A 17963-nucleotide genomic window follows, 5' to 3' on the forward strand; every position below is an offset into this window, starting at 1 on the left:
CTTTTTTGTTAGTTTTATGGGGATCTCATATTATGGAGACCACCTTAACATTACAACACTGTTCTGGATTCTGTGTTTGGTTATTTAATGACAGTTAAGGAATGCTACTTTACAAATTGCAATATCCCTACCTTCAGTTCTCTACCTGTACAAAAACGCAGGTGCGAGACTTCTTTGCCTGCAATCCTGGGAGGCTTGCACTAAATGTGCAAACAGTGGGACGTCTGGTTTGAAATATCAACAATTATGAAAAGGATAGATTGCTACTCACCACTGCACAAATGCCCGTCCAAAATTTCGGTCAAAAATCAACCAAATCTTCGGCTTGGCCAAAACCAGCTTTCGTGAACTTACGTATGAAGTCGCGTCGCGTTCGGAATGGATTCAGTGGACGGTAGTGTTTGACCTCAGTTGGCAGGACGCCACTTAATAATTACGACATTTTCTTCACGCGTAAAAAGGCATAATTGTCAATCACAATATAATGTAATAGTATCTGATAGTGATGTTCTTGTATTGATTTAATAAGAATTTAACTTAATATTGTACTTAAGGAATGGAAGATAATTTTGTTGCGCTTCAAGATTTTTATTAACGAGTTTGCTTGAAAGCTGGAGGTTTTTTCTTTTTTTTTAATAGCCAACATCAGTTTAGAAAACACTGGTCATGTGGTACACAGCTCTTCTGGTTCGAAATTTACACTATCATACTGTTAGTTGGAACTGTATATAGTTTAGTTCACTAAACAGAGCGACAGTACAGAATCTGATTGCAGACTGCGAGTGGTTAAGTGCCACCACTGACATATGGCCCAACGCAAGCAGAACATGCTCATTCCTCAGCTTTACAGGCCATTTCCTCATTGAGCACCAAAATTTGGAAGTTCTGCTGGGTGCAACTGTGTTGCAAAATGTTCACACTAATCAATACGTCAAACAGAGATGGTTAATGAATGGAATGTACGCGGTGAATGAAATGTGAGCGGCAAGATTTTTCTAATATTACGTGGCAGTCCACCATATATGATCTATGCAATGTCTGTGGGTCTTATGTCACATACGCTGCAGCTGTTGCTAAAACATTCCTTGTTATCGAATGAACAAACCAAAGCCATAATAAAAAGGTGCAGAAAAATCGCGGGCAACTTCCAGCACAGTGGGCAAATTCCAGAAAACCAAGACTGTCAGAATCAGCGTGGAATGCAAAAACGTGCTTTGATACAAGATAGTGATGCGAGATGGAACAGCAGGTACTCGAGCTTGCACAGTATTTGGAACAAAAAACGACAGAAAACTTGTATAGTGTTGAACATAGTGGAATTAATCACACTTTGCCATTCTGAGTATGTTATGAAGCAGACGTCCTGAAATTGGACTTGGATGAAGGCACATTGGACTTACCTCCCAGCGAAGCATGTACACTAAGCCAAAAGAATTTATGGCCACCACCAAAGGATGCCATCTGATGCGGTTAACAGAAGCAGACAGATACAGGAGATGGATCACCCGAGAGAAGACATTGGCCACAAATGGGGAGATCCATTGAGATAACGGACTTTGACAAAGGGCAGATTATTATTACACAGAGCCCCTGAAAACGGCAGAGCTGGTCGAATGTTCACAAGCTACTGTCATGGGTATCTGCAGAGTGAGGAGCCACTAGGTGCTAAATGGTTGGACATCCGCGACTCTTCACATCACTTGAGGCTTGGAGGCTTGTCTCCTTGGCAAAATAGGGTAGATTGAGATCAGTGACATCTACGTAAAGAGCATAATGCTGGTACAAGAACAAATGTTTCAGAGCACACTGTTCATTGTACATTGCTATACATGGAGCTCTGCAGCAGACCACCACTACATGTTATGTTGATCTGACATCGTCAATTACGATTGCAGTGGGCACGTGACCACGGGGATTCGACCGCCGATCAACAGAAATGTGACTGCTCTTTGGGTGAATTGCATTTCTGCTGTACTTGGTTGATGGTAGTCTTCACAGACACTGTCATCAAGATGAACAGCGGCTCAAAATGTGCAAGCACACCATGGACGCAGTCTGGTGGGAGCACTATCAGGCTATGGGAGACATTCTCCTGCACTTGCATGGGACCCACAGTAGTAATCGAAGACACGCAGACAGATGCAAATCACCTGCATCCCCTGATTGATGTCGTATCCTACAGCGATGTCATCTTTCAGCAGTACAACTGTTTTGGAGCCATAACGGTGCTAGTGGCTTGAGGACCATTATAGTGAACTCACATTGTATCGGCGACTAAATTCGCCTTACGTAAATCCTATGGAACTTCTCTGGTACCCCATCAGACGCCATCACCGCATGCGCAAATCAGGGGCCTATTATTTAATTACATAACCTGTGCATTGACATCTAGTGCCACATACCGCCACAAAACCTACCAACAAACTGTCAGATCCCCTATACTCAGAATCAGTGACATATTTTGTTCCAATGATGAACAATCAATATATTAAGCATGTGGTCATAATGTTTAGGCTCATCAGCATATTTCTGTAATAATACCTCTGTTTTCCTTGATGAACTGCAAATAGAAATTTTGATGTGAAAATGAAGATGAGACAATGGCAAATAGGAGAAAACACTCCATGAATCTTTCAAACAAGGAATTATTCTACGTTAAACGACATTACTCGACCAAAGGTTTAAATCCAAATATCTCACCTCCGACAACGTGGATATTGCAATGCCCAAAATAATTGGATTCCTGAATGGGCATAACAGTGTACTGGTAGAGTCAAATGAGCCTTCAACTTCTGCAGAACAGTCAGTCTGTAATCAATACTAAGCTAGAATAGTCTATGGGATTCACACTACGATGTGTCTGATCAGATGCAGACACGGCATTGCAGGATCAAACTTCAGGTGTCCAGCAGACCACACAGTGCTACCTTTCACAATCACTGTCACAACACAGTGCTGACAGATACTCATCCCACTCTAAGAAAAGCAGTCCAAGTACCTTTCCTTGTGAAAAGCTGGTTGTCAAATTTAGGCAATTGTCACAATAATTTCCTTAATGAGAATGTGGAAAACTTTTCTTAGCTTACAGTATAAGACATTCTAGTTAAAATTATTACGAACATGTCAAATACAAGATCTCAGTGGCTGTTGAATTAAGGAAAGAATATAGTTATACGAGACTATCAAGTATTATAAAGCAATAACAGAACAAACATTTAAAAATCTTGAGAACACCATTTAATTGCCATAAGTAATGAGATATTTAAAAGATTTATATAAATTCCAGTTCAATCTACATTAGGTTCACAAAATAAAGTGATTACCTAACATATCGAGGACTTATTTTACCTTAATAGGATAATCTATTGCAAAGTTAGGAAAAACCGATGATTTGTGGTACAATGTACATTTAGCAAAATTTTAACTACGCATCTTTCGGTTTTGGCCAAAACTAGAAGAGCAGCTGAATATTTGGTTACTGTTTCTGCCGGAACAAAGATGCGGAATGCAAGACCAGAGAAGGCGGTGAAAAAACATTCGCCAGTGAAATGGGGGATTGGACTGCACCAGGAGTGAGGTCTGAGAAAGAATTACTGCAACTATCCATCCTCATCGACAGTTGTGGTAATTCTTTCAGATGTCACTCCTGGGGCGGCACAGTCCAATTCCGCAAACCATTGGCTGACGTTTCCTCATTGCCTTCTCTGGTCTTGCGTTCTGCCATCTTCATTCCGACACGTGTAGTTATGCCGGAGCAGAAATAGTAACCAATTATTCAGCTGCTCTTCTAGTTTATGCCAGAAGCTTTGGCCGCAAATTATGTTTTGGTTGCACATCAGACACCGTAAAGACTGTCAGACACTAACCGTTCAGTCAAAGCTTTCTGCAGAAAAAGAAAAACACATTCACACAACTAGGCACGACTGCTATCTCCAACCACTTTAACCACATTAGTCTGGCCAGAGCCTGTAGTCACATCTGCCCACTTCTAAAAGTGCCAAGTTTTTCTTTCTTTTCTGAAGAAGGCTTTGTAACCATTTTTTGTGGTGCATCTGCAACTCTTGTCTTTATGGTAAGTAGCAACCTATCACTTTACACAATTGATGTTCCACTGAATATAGTGACTACTAATCAGTCCGTCAAGTTGAGCATAGAAAACCTATGAATCGTGCACTTGTCCAGCTTTCATAGAAATAAGGGACTAGTCTGCCTTAAGAGCAAGATTTTCCAATGGACATTTCCTTGGGTCTGTAGGGCTCTTGCTGAAAAATTCTGCCCCAAAACAGATGTGGCGACAAAAAGCTGGTATTAGCCCAGAAAGTAGTTTTTTTTTCCATTGACATTCAGCATTATTCATATCAAACAGCACAGATTTTCAGAATTATACATATTCATGTGGTTACTGAACAAAAAGCTGTGAATACAGACATCCCCAAGTTGCTTATATTTTTGCACATCGAAGGAATGATTTTCTGGCACAAGTATGCAGCTAATGGAAAACAATCCAGCTAAATGACACATACCTCCTCTGTATTCAATGTTAACACTTTGTGAATGTATCAAATACACCAATCAGACCAGTAATTTCACAATTGGATTATTTTTTATTTCAGTTTTAAATATAAGCTACTACATTTTGCAAAACTGTCACATTTGTAAGAATCACTGTTAGAACGCATCTCATATTCTCAGTACCGCAAAATATTAGCATATATAGTAATTATCTCTTTTTAAAGATAAGGAACCAAAGAGTTGTCAGTGGAAGACTGAGATAACAACTTTGTCTGCAACAATTGTCAAGGGTGAAGCCCTAGATACCAACAGAAGCATGATGAGCACTGAACCACCACCAACCACAACTCAGACGGACTTTGTGCAAAAAAAAAAATTTTAAAAATGCTTGCACCATTGTCTTGCAGGGGAAGCAAATACTTTTCAAGCTTCAATTGAAAATATTTGTTTCACCAACTTTCCTTTAAATGTAGTCATAAAATAATAGAATACTTGTTGCAATTCCGTTAATAAATACCTTTTTTATTACCAAACAATTCAACAAGGGTCGCAAGACAGTGGCTTACTTACTCAGGTCTGCAAAGAGTTAGAACAACACATTTTACTGTTTCATTACTTTATTTCACTAATGTGAAACATCCAAAAATAAACACACACTTAAAGACACAAAGAAACATATGGTACAAGTATCACCAACAGACACACATCTCTGCAAGGTTATAATACAATGTTAACCCTGGGAGACACAAGCATCAAGAAAATAAAATACTGCGAGGGAAAGTTTTTCACTGCTCTTTGTGGAGTAAGAGAATATTCTACTCAGAGGGAATGGCAAACATTTAATCTAACATTTTAATACTCAACAATAACTGATCACCTATGACAGTTCACTGTGTTAACATTGATGAACACACTCCACAAACATATAAACAGAAAATTTCTGTCCCTTTTCATGTCTACTTTGTAGTGAAAAGCTGACAATTTGGACAGGCCTTCTACAATAATGCAGCTGATGGTTCTTCTTACAGCCGTTTTAAATACTTTTAGTGTACACATGCTGGAGACAAAAAACATCTTACGGTGCTGAGAATTGCAAAACATGATGGTGATCATCGCTAACAACTGTACAAAAACAAAATAAATTGCAACAAAATTGATGGGTTCACTTCTGAACCTCTGTTTTCACGACGACATCCATCTTCATGTCACCTTCCGCACCCTCTTCTTTCTTGTCCTTCTTCCCATCCCCGGCTGAAGATAGAGAACACCAAATTTTATACAGCTGAGCATCAGTATAAAAATACTTTCAGATTTAACTGAAGTTTGAGTAAACTACATATGTTAAAAGCTACCTAGAGAAAGCAAGTTTGGAAGATTGTAGTAACAAGTTCCTTAGTAGTTTATTTTGTCCACACAATTAAGTCTTGTATCAATATGCAAATTTATTTCATGTATTTGACGTCATTCCCTCCCCTGATGGACATCATGACAAATACAAATGAAGTTTTTCTTACAACTAACTGAAAGAATAGCAACAGATATCACATTCACCTTCAGAACCATTGCCTTCTCCACTGCTATCATCACGCCTTCTTTTGCGGTTGAATCTACCTCTTGTAAATTTAGGTGGAGGCAGTGGATCCATTCCCAGAACTTTGTGGATTTGCCGGAAAGCAATCAGGCGCAATGCGTGCTGAAACAAACGTCACAATTTTATCCACATTTAACAAGTAGAGCAGTTACTACTTCAACTTCTCACTAATGGCTGGCTTCAGTACTTTCAGAGTGCTATTACCCATAACTACCTCTGATATCAGGTTAATCAGAGGCAAAAATCCCTGTCCTTTACCATTACGAACACCCAAGTCGTTGAGACGAAGTCAAAAACTTGTTATACCAGCCATACAAACAAAGAAAGCAATTGGAATGGTCAGCAGAACCTGACTTACCTATTTTTGCCAAAATCCACAACTATTTTTTTCTTTATAAATGATTCTACATATAAATTTAAAAGGCTGTCACACTATATGTCAGAAGACTAACACTTAGTGCTTTGAAAACAACTGTTAAAGTGGTTATTGGTGAGCTTCTTGACAAGTTTTTTTCCCCCCAAACAGTTTTGTTTTCTTCTATTGGCTACTTACAGCAAATGATCGTTTCTGTTGAGAAGCAGCAGCATTTACCCTGCCTCTGGTTTTAAGTGTGTACAGTCTTTTCCCCCATCTAATTCAACAATTAAACAGTATACGGAATTTTATTTTGACCTTTTGTGGCCATTTGTACCCATGCGACTCATAGTTCACAACTCTACAGATAGGACCAACAAGGTACTTGGCTCAAACCAGACATAATTCACTCATTAGGGGAAGTCTCTGGGCATGGTCAAAGCATGTTTACAGATTCTGTTTTCTGGGTTGCTAGAGTGCAGAGGAATAGTGTAATCCGGTGGGCAGCTGCAAGTGTGAACTAGAATGAAGCAGCCAGCTGTGAGAAGAGTGGTGGAAGCAAGCAAACCCTGCCCCCTTCTTGCCACCTATCACAGGGAGCTGGCCTACACCAGGGTTCTGTGAAAGCAGAACTGACGTGGTCACAGGGATTGCTGATCCATTCTGGCATTGCAAGGATTATAATTGAACTCTGTCATTGCCTCTCCACTCATTTCAAAATGATAAACGGAAACCACAAGCATCACAAAGCACTCAGAACAGGTTATTGCGTCATTGCTCGCTGAGGTTGGCAGTTTCAAACAAAGTAGTTCTGGCCCAACTTCTGTCAGTATTCTGATGCAACCGTAGTTCAAAATCTGCTATCTAAAACCACCAAGTTAAAGTGTGTGAATGGGAGCAGGAAAAAACACTTTTGAGGTTAAGGTTTCTTTATCATAAAAATGACAGAACCCCCGACTGATTCCAACATTGCATCACACAAAGTGTGTCTTACCAAACGACTCTACTGCCCACAGTTTACAAGGCACCAGAGCATCAGGTGCACCAATATGTCATTACATTTGTGCAACCTTTATTTTCCTAACACATCAAACTAATAAATTCTCAATAATAAGAAATTGCCTGTACAGAACACATACAATAATTTCTGCTTATTAGGAATTACGTAAAAATTCTGCTCTCAAATTACTCAAAGTACCAACCTGCGCAGATGCTGTAATGTCTTCTCTTTGCTGTGGCAACATATTTCCTGCTGCATCAGAGGGATCTTTCTCACAAGGGTCCATCAGCCCAGGACCACCCGGAAGCAGAATACCGGATGCCAAAGCCTCCATAATACGACGTAGTGCATCTCCAGGACTTAGTGGTTGTCCTGCTGAACTTATCACCTTTTCAACTAACAATTCCATTGCCTGTCAAATGAAAGTGAGGCACTTATTCATTTCAAATGACGATTAGGAAACAAAGTTCATCATGCATGGTTATGAGTTATAAATGCCGCATAAAAATACACAAATCTCAGCTTCAAGTAACACTATAAAAATTATTACCCAGCTATGTAGGGGCGCCCACGTAGGGACCCTTTGGCACAGATCACGAAGAATGCGAATAACCATAACACAACTTTGTAAACCAGTTGCCCTAGCCTGTAAAACAAATTTGGTATTAGGTGTAGTGAATACAAAGAGGAACTATAACTAATGGTACCTAAGGTTCGTCCTAACAACATGAAATTTAAACATCAAATGTGCATGCTAGTAAACATATTAATCAAATTACTGACATTTCAATGTGTTTCAAAGATCTAGTGCAATAAAAAAATCCCTATTGAAAGTTTTACTCCCAATTGTAACTGACAAGGTATCTAACATGCACACAATAAACAAGCATGGACGAACTGTTGTTTTACTCATAAGAAATAACCCTGAACCCCTAGAGGCAATGCCCTGGGAACAAAGAGTGAAGCCGAATGATTATTGTGGTCTATCTTTTGCTAACTTTCCAGCCTCATGTATTTTTTCCCCATTGTTCGGAATTACAAAAGAACCCCAATATTAAACATACTGGCCTTTGGCACTTAAAGAAAAACATATTTTTTAAATTACGTCTAGTTTACAATATGGATGAGACTTGTGAAAGTAATATTGCTAATAAAGCAAAATTCTACAATGCAAATTACCCAAATATTAGAAACTACAAAGTATACGTCTGAAATCTGCTTCAGTGTTAATCTCCCACAGTTACATTAAAAATGAATTGCTTTTAGAGCAGAGAAAGAGTAGTAGCTGAAGTGCAGTACGCTCTTCCTACAGACCACCATAAATTTCATGAACTGCTTTGTTCCCACCCACCCAATAAGCAAAATGTGCAACACATACACATCATATCAATTTAACAAAATTTATATTTAGTAATTCAACTGGCATGCAAAAAAGACCATACTGCAATCCTGCCACTACAGAAAGCAGCAGCAAAACTACTTGACAGACACAAGGCTGAAAAGTATATTGTCCTTAAGATTTTTGACTTTAAAAAGGAAGAATTCCTTCAAACCTGGAACCACTTGGCATGCCTCAAAGCTGCCAGGGCATCCAAACATTTCTGCTTGTCGAGCACGTCTGGTGGATCCTTCATCACCTGGGCCTGACTCACAGACACCGAGTCTGGGGTTGGGGGAAGAAACAAAGTCGATCAGACAACATTACAAAGGGTGTTTGACCATTGCAGTACTGGTGCTCACACACTGCCAAAAACAGTTTCAAGTCACAGGTACAGGTCACATTTTACACACAATTTAATTACAATATATAACATCTTTAACAACTTATATTAATATACAGAATTTACAGTTAAATGTTTTCATTAAAATCAATGCAAGAAAGTTTTACACAAGATAGTATAAGAAGGAATTTTCAGACTAATTCAAGCAAAACTAACAATGTACAGGCTTAATCACGAGCTAATGTTTACAACATATCTGACTTAACAAAATGTGAAATGTCAAAGAGGAATTAAAAATGCTTTGGTGACCATAACCTAGTGGCTATGAAAATGCTTTTTGTATGCATGGTCAAAAATCCTTCCAGTATGCCTCGACTTTCTAAGATCCCCTCCTCCGTGGCTGTTAAGTCGATGGGACACCTAGAAATCTTAGTATTAACACACAGGCTCATGAAAAGAACAAATATCAGAAAAATGATAAAATCTTGATTAAAAGTTATTACTATTTAGTTTCTTGATATGAAAGATATTTAAAAAATTACAGCATGAATGTAAAACAGATTAAACATTGCTTTATCCTTTTCTTGGCCTGGCAGGTGCTAGCCTGCAATTCACCTCCCTTGAACTGGCAGTTGTTCTGTTCAGGCTAGCACAAAATTAACTTTAAATATTTCTCCAGGGGCCACAATCAACTGCCTGACATGGCTCTCTTAGTTAAGTTGTCAAAATTGGCCCCTGGTGTGAGCTGTTACTTTACACATTCCACTGAAGTCTTACCACCACTCGTTTCTGGAGGACACAGTAACTGTTCACGCATAACAGGAGAAGTTAGCGTGATAGTAACAGTGATGTGTGGTTCTGTTACACCCATCACAACTATGGCAGCTTCTTCAACTTTCCGTTGTATCTTATAAGTATCCTCTGGGGACACCACCTGTGAATCAGAAGGTTCATACAGAAAATATTTACACAGAGTTTTCCAAATTAAACAATTCTAATGGATATGTGGGAAAATAAAGTATCAACTACAGGTAATTTCACATTAAGCAACACACACATGCCACTGCTATGGTACAATGATGACCTAGCCCCTTCTGGACAGACATAAGGCAGACAATGCAAGGAAGATACCAGAAGACACCAGAAGATTGGCAAAGACAAATGACGATTTCACTAATGATGTAACTCTTTATGTCAGATATTGATACACAGGGTGGCGCACGAAATGTGTTACCAATTTTTTCTTTCACAATTTACGATACACATTAGTTATCCCGCTGGGATCTCTACAGCAGCACCAGCAGAGTTTGGAAAAACAAATGAGTTACGAAATGAAGTGTAATTCACGATACTGCCACTATGAGACTAGTAAGCAGCAATGGCTGACAATGGAAGACTGACGACACAGCAACGATCGGCAATTGTATTACTTTTTCATGAAACGAAAAGCCTTGTTGCGACTAGGAGGCGTTTTCGACAACAGTTTAACACACGATAGGTCCCTTGCCAGAAGACCATCCACAGGTTGTACGATAAATTTGTACAGGAAGGAACAGTATTGGAAGCGAAGCGACCTCGGCCTAAGCCTGTTTGTTCGCCAGAGAATATTTAAAGGGTACGAGTTGCTGTACAGAAAAGTCCCGGGAAATCGTGTAGAAAGGCAGCAGTGCGACTGGGAATATCCAGACGCTCTGTTCAACGCATTCTTAAAAGTGACCCCATATGTACCCATACAAGATCTGTGCACAGAAGCTCACTGAAGAACACAAGCAGCAGAGACTACTGTTTGCTCAGTGGGCGGAGGATAAGGAAGAAACTCTCAACAGCGTTTGGTTTTCAGATGAGGCGCATTTTCATTTAGACGGTGTGGTTAACAAACAAAATCTACACTTTTGGGCCACTGAAAACCCACAAGTGCTTCATGAACGACAACATTGTGCTCCGAGGATTACAGCATGGGCAGCAATTTCCAGTCACGGACTTATTGGACCCTTTTTCTTTGAAGGAACTGAACAGCAAGCGTTATTTGAGCATGCTTCACAATAGCTTCATTCCACAGCTTCTTGCTACTGCCTTCAACACGCAGTTGTTCATGCAAGATGGAGCAAGGCCACATACTGCAAACACTGTGTTGGAGTTTTTACACGAGTATTTCGACATGCGGGATCATTTCACTCAGGTTTCCAGGTCTCTTCAATGACGGACAAAATTGCCCCCCCCCCCCCAATAGTCCAAATGGCTCTGAGCACTATGGGACTCAACTGCTGTGGTCATAAGGCCCCTAGAACTTAGAACTACTTAAACCTAACTAACCTAAGGACATCACACACATCCATGCCCGAGGCAGGATTCGAACCTGCGACCGTAGCAGTCGCACGGTTCCAGACTGCGCGCCTAGAACCGCGAGACCACCGCGGCCGGCCCCAATAGTCCAGACTGCAATCCATGTGACTTTCTTTGGGGGTACCTAAAGGAAAAAATTTTCCAGAAACGTCCACAGATTTAATGGAGCTCAGAAGACCTATTCTTCAAGCTTGCAGTGAATTACGGAAGATATGTGCCGTAGGGTAATCACTAACTTCAGTGTTCGTTTGAAGGAAGTTAGGAAACGAAATGGTGGACACATTGAGCATGTGCTGAGTTAACAACAAATTTCCATGGACGGCTCTTCACTGTAGTATATGTTCCTTTCAGATTGTATTGACAAAGTTTATATTCACAAACAAAATGGTAACCCATTTCGTGCGCTACCCTATAGACTGTAAGAAGTTTTACAGTTTCAGCATCTGGAGCACAGTATTGTATGGGAACATTTATGAAATGTTAAGCTTATTAAAAATAATAGACTATGTAACAAATTATGACCCATACTAGAAGAAAAATGTTACTAGGAAAGAATACCACCAAGGAACAGTTAACGTGGTTACTGAAAGCAGCTAAACAGAGTCGAGTAATAAAGTGAGATAAAAATTATAATACACAACCAGGTAACAGAGGATGCTGAGATGTATTAGCTACAGCAATTAAAATAGTAACACAAGAGCTGTTAGACCAACTGAGATTGGCAATTCACAATAAAAGAAATTTGCAGCAAGAAGCACTCTTAGATCAGGACTGATACCTCAAGCTTTCACCATAAACTGGAAGTACTGTTGGGCAAAAAATTGCAGAAAGTAGCATTCTACATCTACATACATACTCCACAATCCAGCATATGGTGCATGGCAGAGGGTACCTCGTATCACAACTAGCATCATCCCTCCCTGTTCCACTCCCAAACAGAACGAGGGAAAAATGACTGCCTATATGCCTCTGTACGAGCCCAAATCTCTCTTATCTTTGTGGTCTTTATCTAGAAATTGCCACATTCAGATGGAACAACTGTGCAATCATTAACAATGCCTTTCACAAAATAATTCTTGAGTCAACTGGGAACATGCTTTAATACCACTGTTATTACTTGCTAGTAATCAGTTCTATGATCTCTTTTTCAACTACTGCAGCCCATCTAATATAATCAGCTGCACCAATCCAAATAAATATACAAAATGGTGGAAGTACTAATGCTACATCTAGCTGTAAAAATAAACATTATTTTGAAAAACTAGAAGTGCTGTTCTCTTATAAAAAATAGTCTAGACAGCATAAGAAAATATGACAGCTTTTACCACAGTTGCCAGCTTTCAAATGCTGCAGCTGAAAACAGTAGCTGTCTACAGATCTGTGAAAACACTAAAACACATAGCCATAGAGACTTTTACAAAATCTTATTATTTGTTGAGGTACGCCCACAAAATTGCCACGATCAGCCGACTGCAACTGTTTGGGATCAACTTATGCCAATTCAACTGTAGTCAGCTGACATTTCAGACATTTTAGCACTGTTAATTGTGTGAAGAATGAACAAAAAATATAACAAGCGATTTTTTTTTGAAATCAAAAGCAATTTGGCAGTTCCATGTGGACCAGGATCCAAGATTATCAGATGCCAAGACAAGGAAGAGTGGAGCTTGTGACCCCAAGGGTCTGGGCATGATAGTACACACACTGTCTACTGCTCATTTTGTTACAAGCACACCAATTTATTTGTGTCTACCTACCTATCCAAGGAGGCTAACAGAAGTAAACTTCCTACAGACCACAGAGAACATTCCCTAATGTCTAATTAACAATCCTTTAATTTGATGTAACGAAGCTCAATGTTCTAAATATATGGAATGGGTTTACCCAAAGATTCAAACATTATGTTTTTCTCTTTGACTACTGCCCACAAAATGAGAGAAAAATGTACACTGGTTGCTAACAATATGAAACAAACATTTCACATATCTCAACAAACCTTTAGTTGCTTGGGGAGACACTCAGCAACTTTGTTTAGAAGAGTGCGTGTTGGCTTTTCCCCACAAAGGACAACTAGATTTACTGCTGTATCACCATGCAACAAAAGTCCTTTTGCAAGTACACCTACTCTCATAACACCTTTCAAAACCCTTGGAACTTGGCTGTCATCTTTATCTCTGTGAAATGAGAATCTGGAATGAAAGAACAATTGTAATTATGGTAAACACCTGAACATCATCATACATAACCTTAAATACATTCATGACAAAATTTCAATCAATAGCATTTGGAATCAACTTTAAAACTCAATAGAGCACATTTCGTAGCAAAAAGAAACATTCCATTTGATTGTACATCCTTGGCAATGAGCACGCTTTGAATTCCACATGCAAAATAGCTGTAATTCTGCATTCCTTTGAAAATGCAGAAGTGCACTACTACAAATTAGCCCCAATACTCACAGATTTCCATCTCTACCATCTTCCTTCTTTGAATCCTCTTTAATATTTGGTTCGGTCTTTATCTGAATTGGTGTGGATGGTTGACTTATAGGCTTTGTACCAGTAGGGACAGATGCAGGTGAAGCTACTGGTTTGGCAGTAGCAGTCGCCTGAACAGTTTGTTTTGTAGCAGGTGTGGTTCCTGAAAATGAGTGCATTTATTAGTAAACTTAAATTTGCACTGTTTATCTGGATAGTTCTCACTTTGGGATGAAAGGGAAGAATTTTAACGATCAAAGTTTTCAGTTTTACTGGCACAGATGGGAAAGTGGGGTGTAGTTTGCATGAGGAAATACACAGTGAAAAGAGGCAAATTATTCACAAACTAAAGACAATGAAATCACTTGACAAGAGATTCAATAAAATTGAAACAGTATTTCATGGTAAACAGAAAAATTCCCACAATTAAAAAGAATGGAAACAGAACCGTCAAAAAAAGGCTACTACTTTGGATGCTGTATACTTGGAATGACAAGGAAAATATTTGCAGCCAGAATTTAGCAACGTACCATAAGTTTAAGTCATTTGCCTAATACCAAAACAGGACTACGGAGAAAGTACCTGTGACATCTTTATGCTGAAACGTAGCTTTACCACAACCATCAAAAATTACTAAATCAGATTCACCGTTTATTAACACCTCGACTACTTAGTCAGCAAAGACACCCCTTACTTCACAGAACACCATTGATAAATGGCACATTTCTTACGTCTGATAATCCTGTAACACATACAATGCATGACAATACAGAGGCTGTCTCTGGGACTTGCCATTATTGCACCACCTCCACACTATTACAATATAAAGCAAAAATGCTATATTAAAACGTGACACCAGAAATGTGCTCGACATGTGCATATCAAAATGTTTAATTACAATGTACATGGAGATGAAAATTACACAATTGAAACAGCTGGAAGCAAAGGAGTGTGAAAAGTAAATATCTGGGGGTATGTGCACTATGTTGTTGTGGAAGAACCATTATTTAATGGCTGTACAGGTTAATTACTGCTTCCAGGAGTTTATGAAAACTATCAAGAACTTTTTTTTATCTTTGGATGGACACAGGCACAAATGCACGTATATCTCTCTGGTTGGTTTTGTAAATTGTTGTAATCATGGGATTTGGCGAATTAGAATTTAACATATTAGAAGCTGTTTTTGCATTCAAAACATTAAAACAGAAGGATGGTTGGTTGGTTTAAAGGTGGGAGAAGGGACCAAACAATGAGGTCATCAGTCCCGTGTTCCTAATAAAACAATGCCACAAGTGTGAGAATAAAACAGACGAAACATATAACACAAAACGGAAAGAAAGGAAAAGCCACAAGAACAAAGGACTGCGAAGGCAACGAACACTAAAAGGAATGAAAGATGACAAGAAAACAACAGAGAGACGTTAGAAACAGAAGAGAGTAAAACGTGAAAGCAAATTACAGTGGCTGGCCAACCACGAAAATAAAAAGGGAAACACATTAAAACCTCCATCCAAAAAGCACTACGGTGGAGGACACACAGGGACACAGGACAGGCGCTAAAACCTACATAGAAGTATAAAACCCACTCTCACGGATAGAATGCAAGACTAAAGCTGCTGTGGAGGCATTGTCGTCCAACACCAAAGGTAGGGTGCTGGGAAAGTTAAAATTCTGCCGCAGAGCGGCTAAAAGTGGGCAGTCCAGCAAGAGGTTGACAACTGTTATTCGGGAGAAACAGCGACACCGAGGTGAGTCCTCGCGACGAAGTAGGTAACCATGCGTTAGCCATGTATGGCCAATGCAGAGCCGGCAGAGGACAACTGATTCCCTGCGAGAGGCCTGCATGGAAGCCTTCCACACATTCATGGTTTCCTTAATGACACACAGATTGTTGTGTGTGCTGTTATGCCCTTCAGTCTCCCAAAGCTGGAAAACCTTGCAGTGTAAGACAGAACGCACATCAGCTTCAGAGATGTGTTATCTCCAGAAGCAGTTTCCGCGTTGCCTTATTTGATCAGCCTGTCGGCAAGTTCGTTGCTGGGGATTCCGACGTGTCCCGGAGTCCACACAAACACCACAGTATGGCGGGACTGTTCCAGGGCATAGATGGACTCCTGAATGGCCGCTACCAGAGGGTGGCGAGGGTGAAGCCTACGTGACCATCAGTCATTGAGCCGTCAGTATAAACCACTTCAGAACCCCCGAACACGTCAAGAATCGAGAGGAAGTGACAGCAGAGAGCGGCGGGGTCCTGCTTGGTAAACATTTCACTAAATATTTTTGCAACCTAATTTGTAGCATTGCAATACAACAAAGAAATTTATTGTGTGTACCCAACAGTGTGTGACACTATGGTTAATGTAACTAAGGAAATAATCATAAGCATAGAAGATATGCTAAACAATTTACAATAATAAAAGTAAATGGAAACTAAGGTCATACCTGAGGCTATAACAGGATTCTTCGCTTTTGCTGCAGCTATAGCTTGATCTGCAAGTTGGTCCGATACAAATTTTAGAGCCTTTTCCGTGTGAGAGACAATCCTTTGGACAGCTTGCAGTTCATCTTCTTTAGGATAGATTTCAGCATGGCGAGCTATCACATGGCGATCGTCACTAGAGTCTGGCCGCCGCACTGGTGGCTGAGGGAAAAACTGTCGACATAAAATTAATTACTGACAACACAAGGTAATTCATTAAATTTAAGCATTTTACCACAAATCTTAAAACATTCCACTATAGTAATTTATTATTAGAAATTCTTGCAGTACCAGTCAGAATGAGTAACTTTGACGATGTATTGAACTACAATATTTATTAATGTAGCTATTCAGCTATAATATTTCCCTAAATTTTTTCGTTACTACTATAAACAGTTTTTCTCCTATATGCTGATAGATCACTTGACATTTGTATTCAATTATTTTATCCCTGTTTTCTCAACCAATAAAACAAAGTAATTCTCTATAGACTAATAAATTACCATTAGTGGTGGTACACCAGGTCCAAATGGGCGTGGTGGTGGAGGAAGAGCACGAGGATCACGACCATATCGCCTGTACCATTCAAAATATTCCACCTCCTCTTCATATCGGCGACGTTCCTCCCAATACATACGTTCTTCTTCCTCCATCATCCTGTATGGTATATTCCTATTTATTATTGCAGAAATGAAATTGCAAATATATTATAAAAAGTTACAATGCTTATGTCTTACTACAGAACAAATACTTAAAAATAAGAGATTGTTATGATGACTGATCAGTTATAAAATGGGAACAAAATGTTCTTCACCCATCTGTCAAAGCGAGCTAGGTATATCATCATTGCAGTCATATCTTTGAATTCTGTTAACTTCGAACGACATTGTATGAATAGAATCTAAGTATTTTTTACGAGGCTAATAAGGCTTAATCCTATGAATCACTACATAAGAAAAGGAAATGACCCCATGCCGACTTTATATATCATTTGCTCATACCCACACATACTATCCCCCCCCCCTCCCCCCAATAAGCACACTACCCAATATAATAATGACTACTTGCAAAACCATAAACAGATACCAATCCATATGTCTTACCTTTCCTCATCCCGTCTTCGCCAATATTCAGCACGCAACTGTTGACGACGCAGTTTCTCTTCTTGTAATTTACGCTGTCGTAGGGATGGTTTTACATCCACGACTAGTTCAGGGTTTACTTTCTTCTTATACTGAAGACGATGACGTCTACCTTTCATATGCATTTCTTTTGCGTTTGGGTCATTAAAACGGCATTCACACAACTTGCAGTTAAAACTGATAACTTTTCCTGTAAATTAAAGAAAAATAAAATTAAGACAACTTCTTCTGTAGAGGATTCTAATGCTGCATATAATGAGAATTTTATATGATACGACTGATCAGGTATTTAATGGGAACACTGAGTGTTCTTCATCCATCTGTCAAAGCGAGCTAGGTATAT

At 39.4% G+C, this 17963-nt stretch overlaps 1 protein-coding gene across 3 annotated transcripts in view; it reads right to left on the reverse strand.

Moving 5' to 3' along the window:
* Nucleotides 1-5013: 5013 nt before the first annotated feature.
* LOC126199317 (zinc finger RNA-binding protein) overlaps nt 5014-17963 on the reverse strand; it is a 40949-nt gene continuing 27999 nt past the window's right edge. The window contains exons 9-19 of one of the 3 annotated variants that reach the window (XM_049936158.1): nt 17582-17810; nt 16982-17150; nt 16442-16652; nt 13982-14162; nt 13519-13711; nt 9957-10113; nt 9012-9121; nt 8009-8104; nt 7661-7870; nt 6064-6205; nt 5014-5763 (exon numbers count right to left, since the gene is read on the reverse strand). In XM_049936158.1, the coding sequence (XP_049792115.1) occupies nt 5675-5763; nt 6064-6205; nt 7661-7870; nt 8009-8104; nt 9012-9121; nt 9957-10113; nt 13519-13711; nt 13982-14162; nt 16442-16652; nt 16982-17150; nt 17582-17810 (1787 nt within the window). In that variant the 3' untranslated portion in view covers nt 5014-5674. Of the gene's footprint in view, nt 5764-6063; nt 6206-7660; nt 7871-8008; nt 8105-9011; nt 9122-9956; nt 10114-13518; nt 13712-13981; nt 14163-16441; nt 16653-16981; nt 17151-17581; nt 17811-17963 lie in introns of those variants that run through there. The other 2 variants (XM_049936159.1, XR_007540151.1) reach the window with 2 other exon arrangements.

This window comes from Schistocerca nitens, chromosome 8, assembly GCF_023898315.1.
Source record: "Schistocerca nitens isolate TAMUIC-IGC-003100 chromosome 8, iqSchNite1.1, whole genome shotgun sequence".
In the NCBI taxonomy this organism is placed as follows: Eukaryota; Metazoa; Arthropoda; class Insecta; order Orthoptera; family Acrididae; genus Schistocerca; species Schistocerca nitens.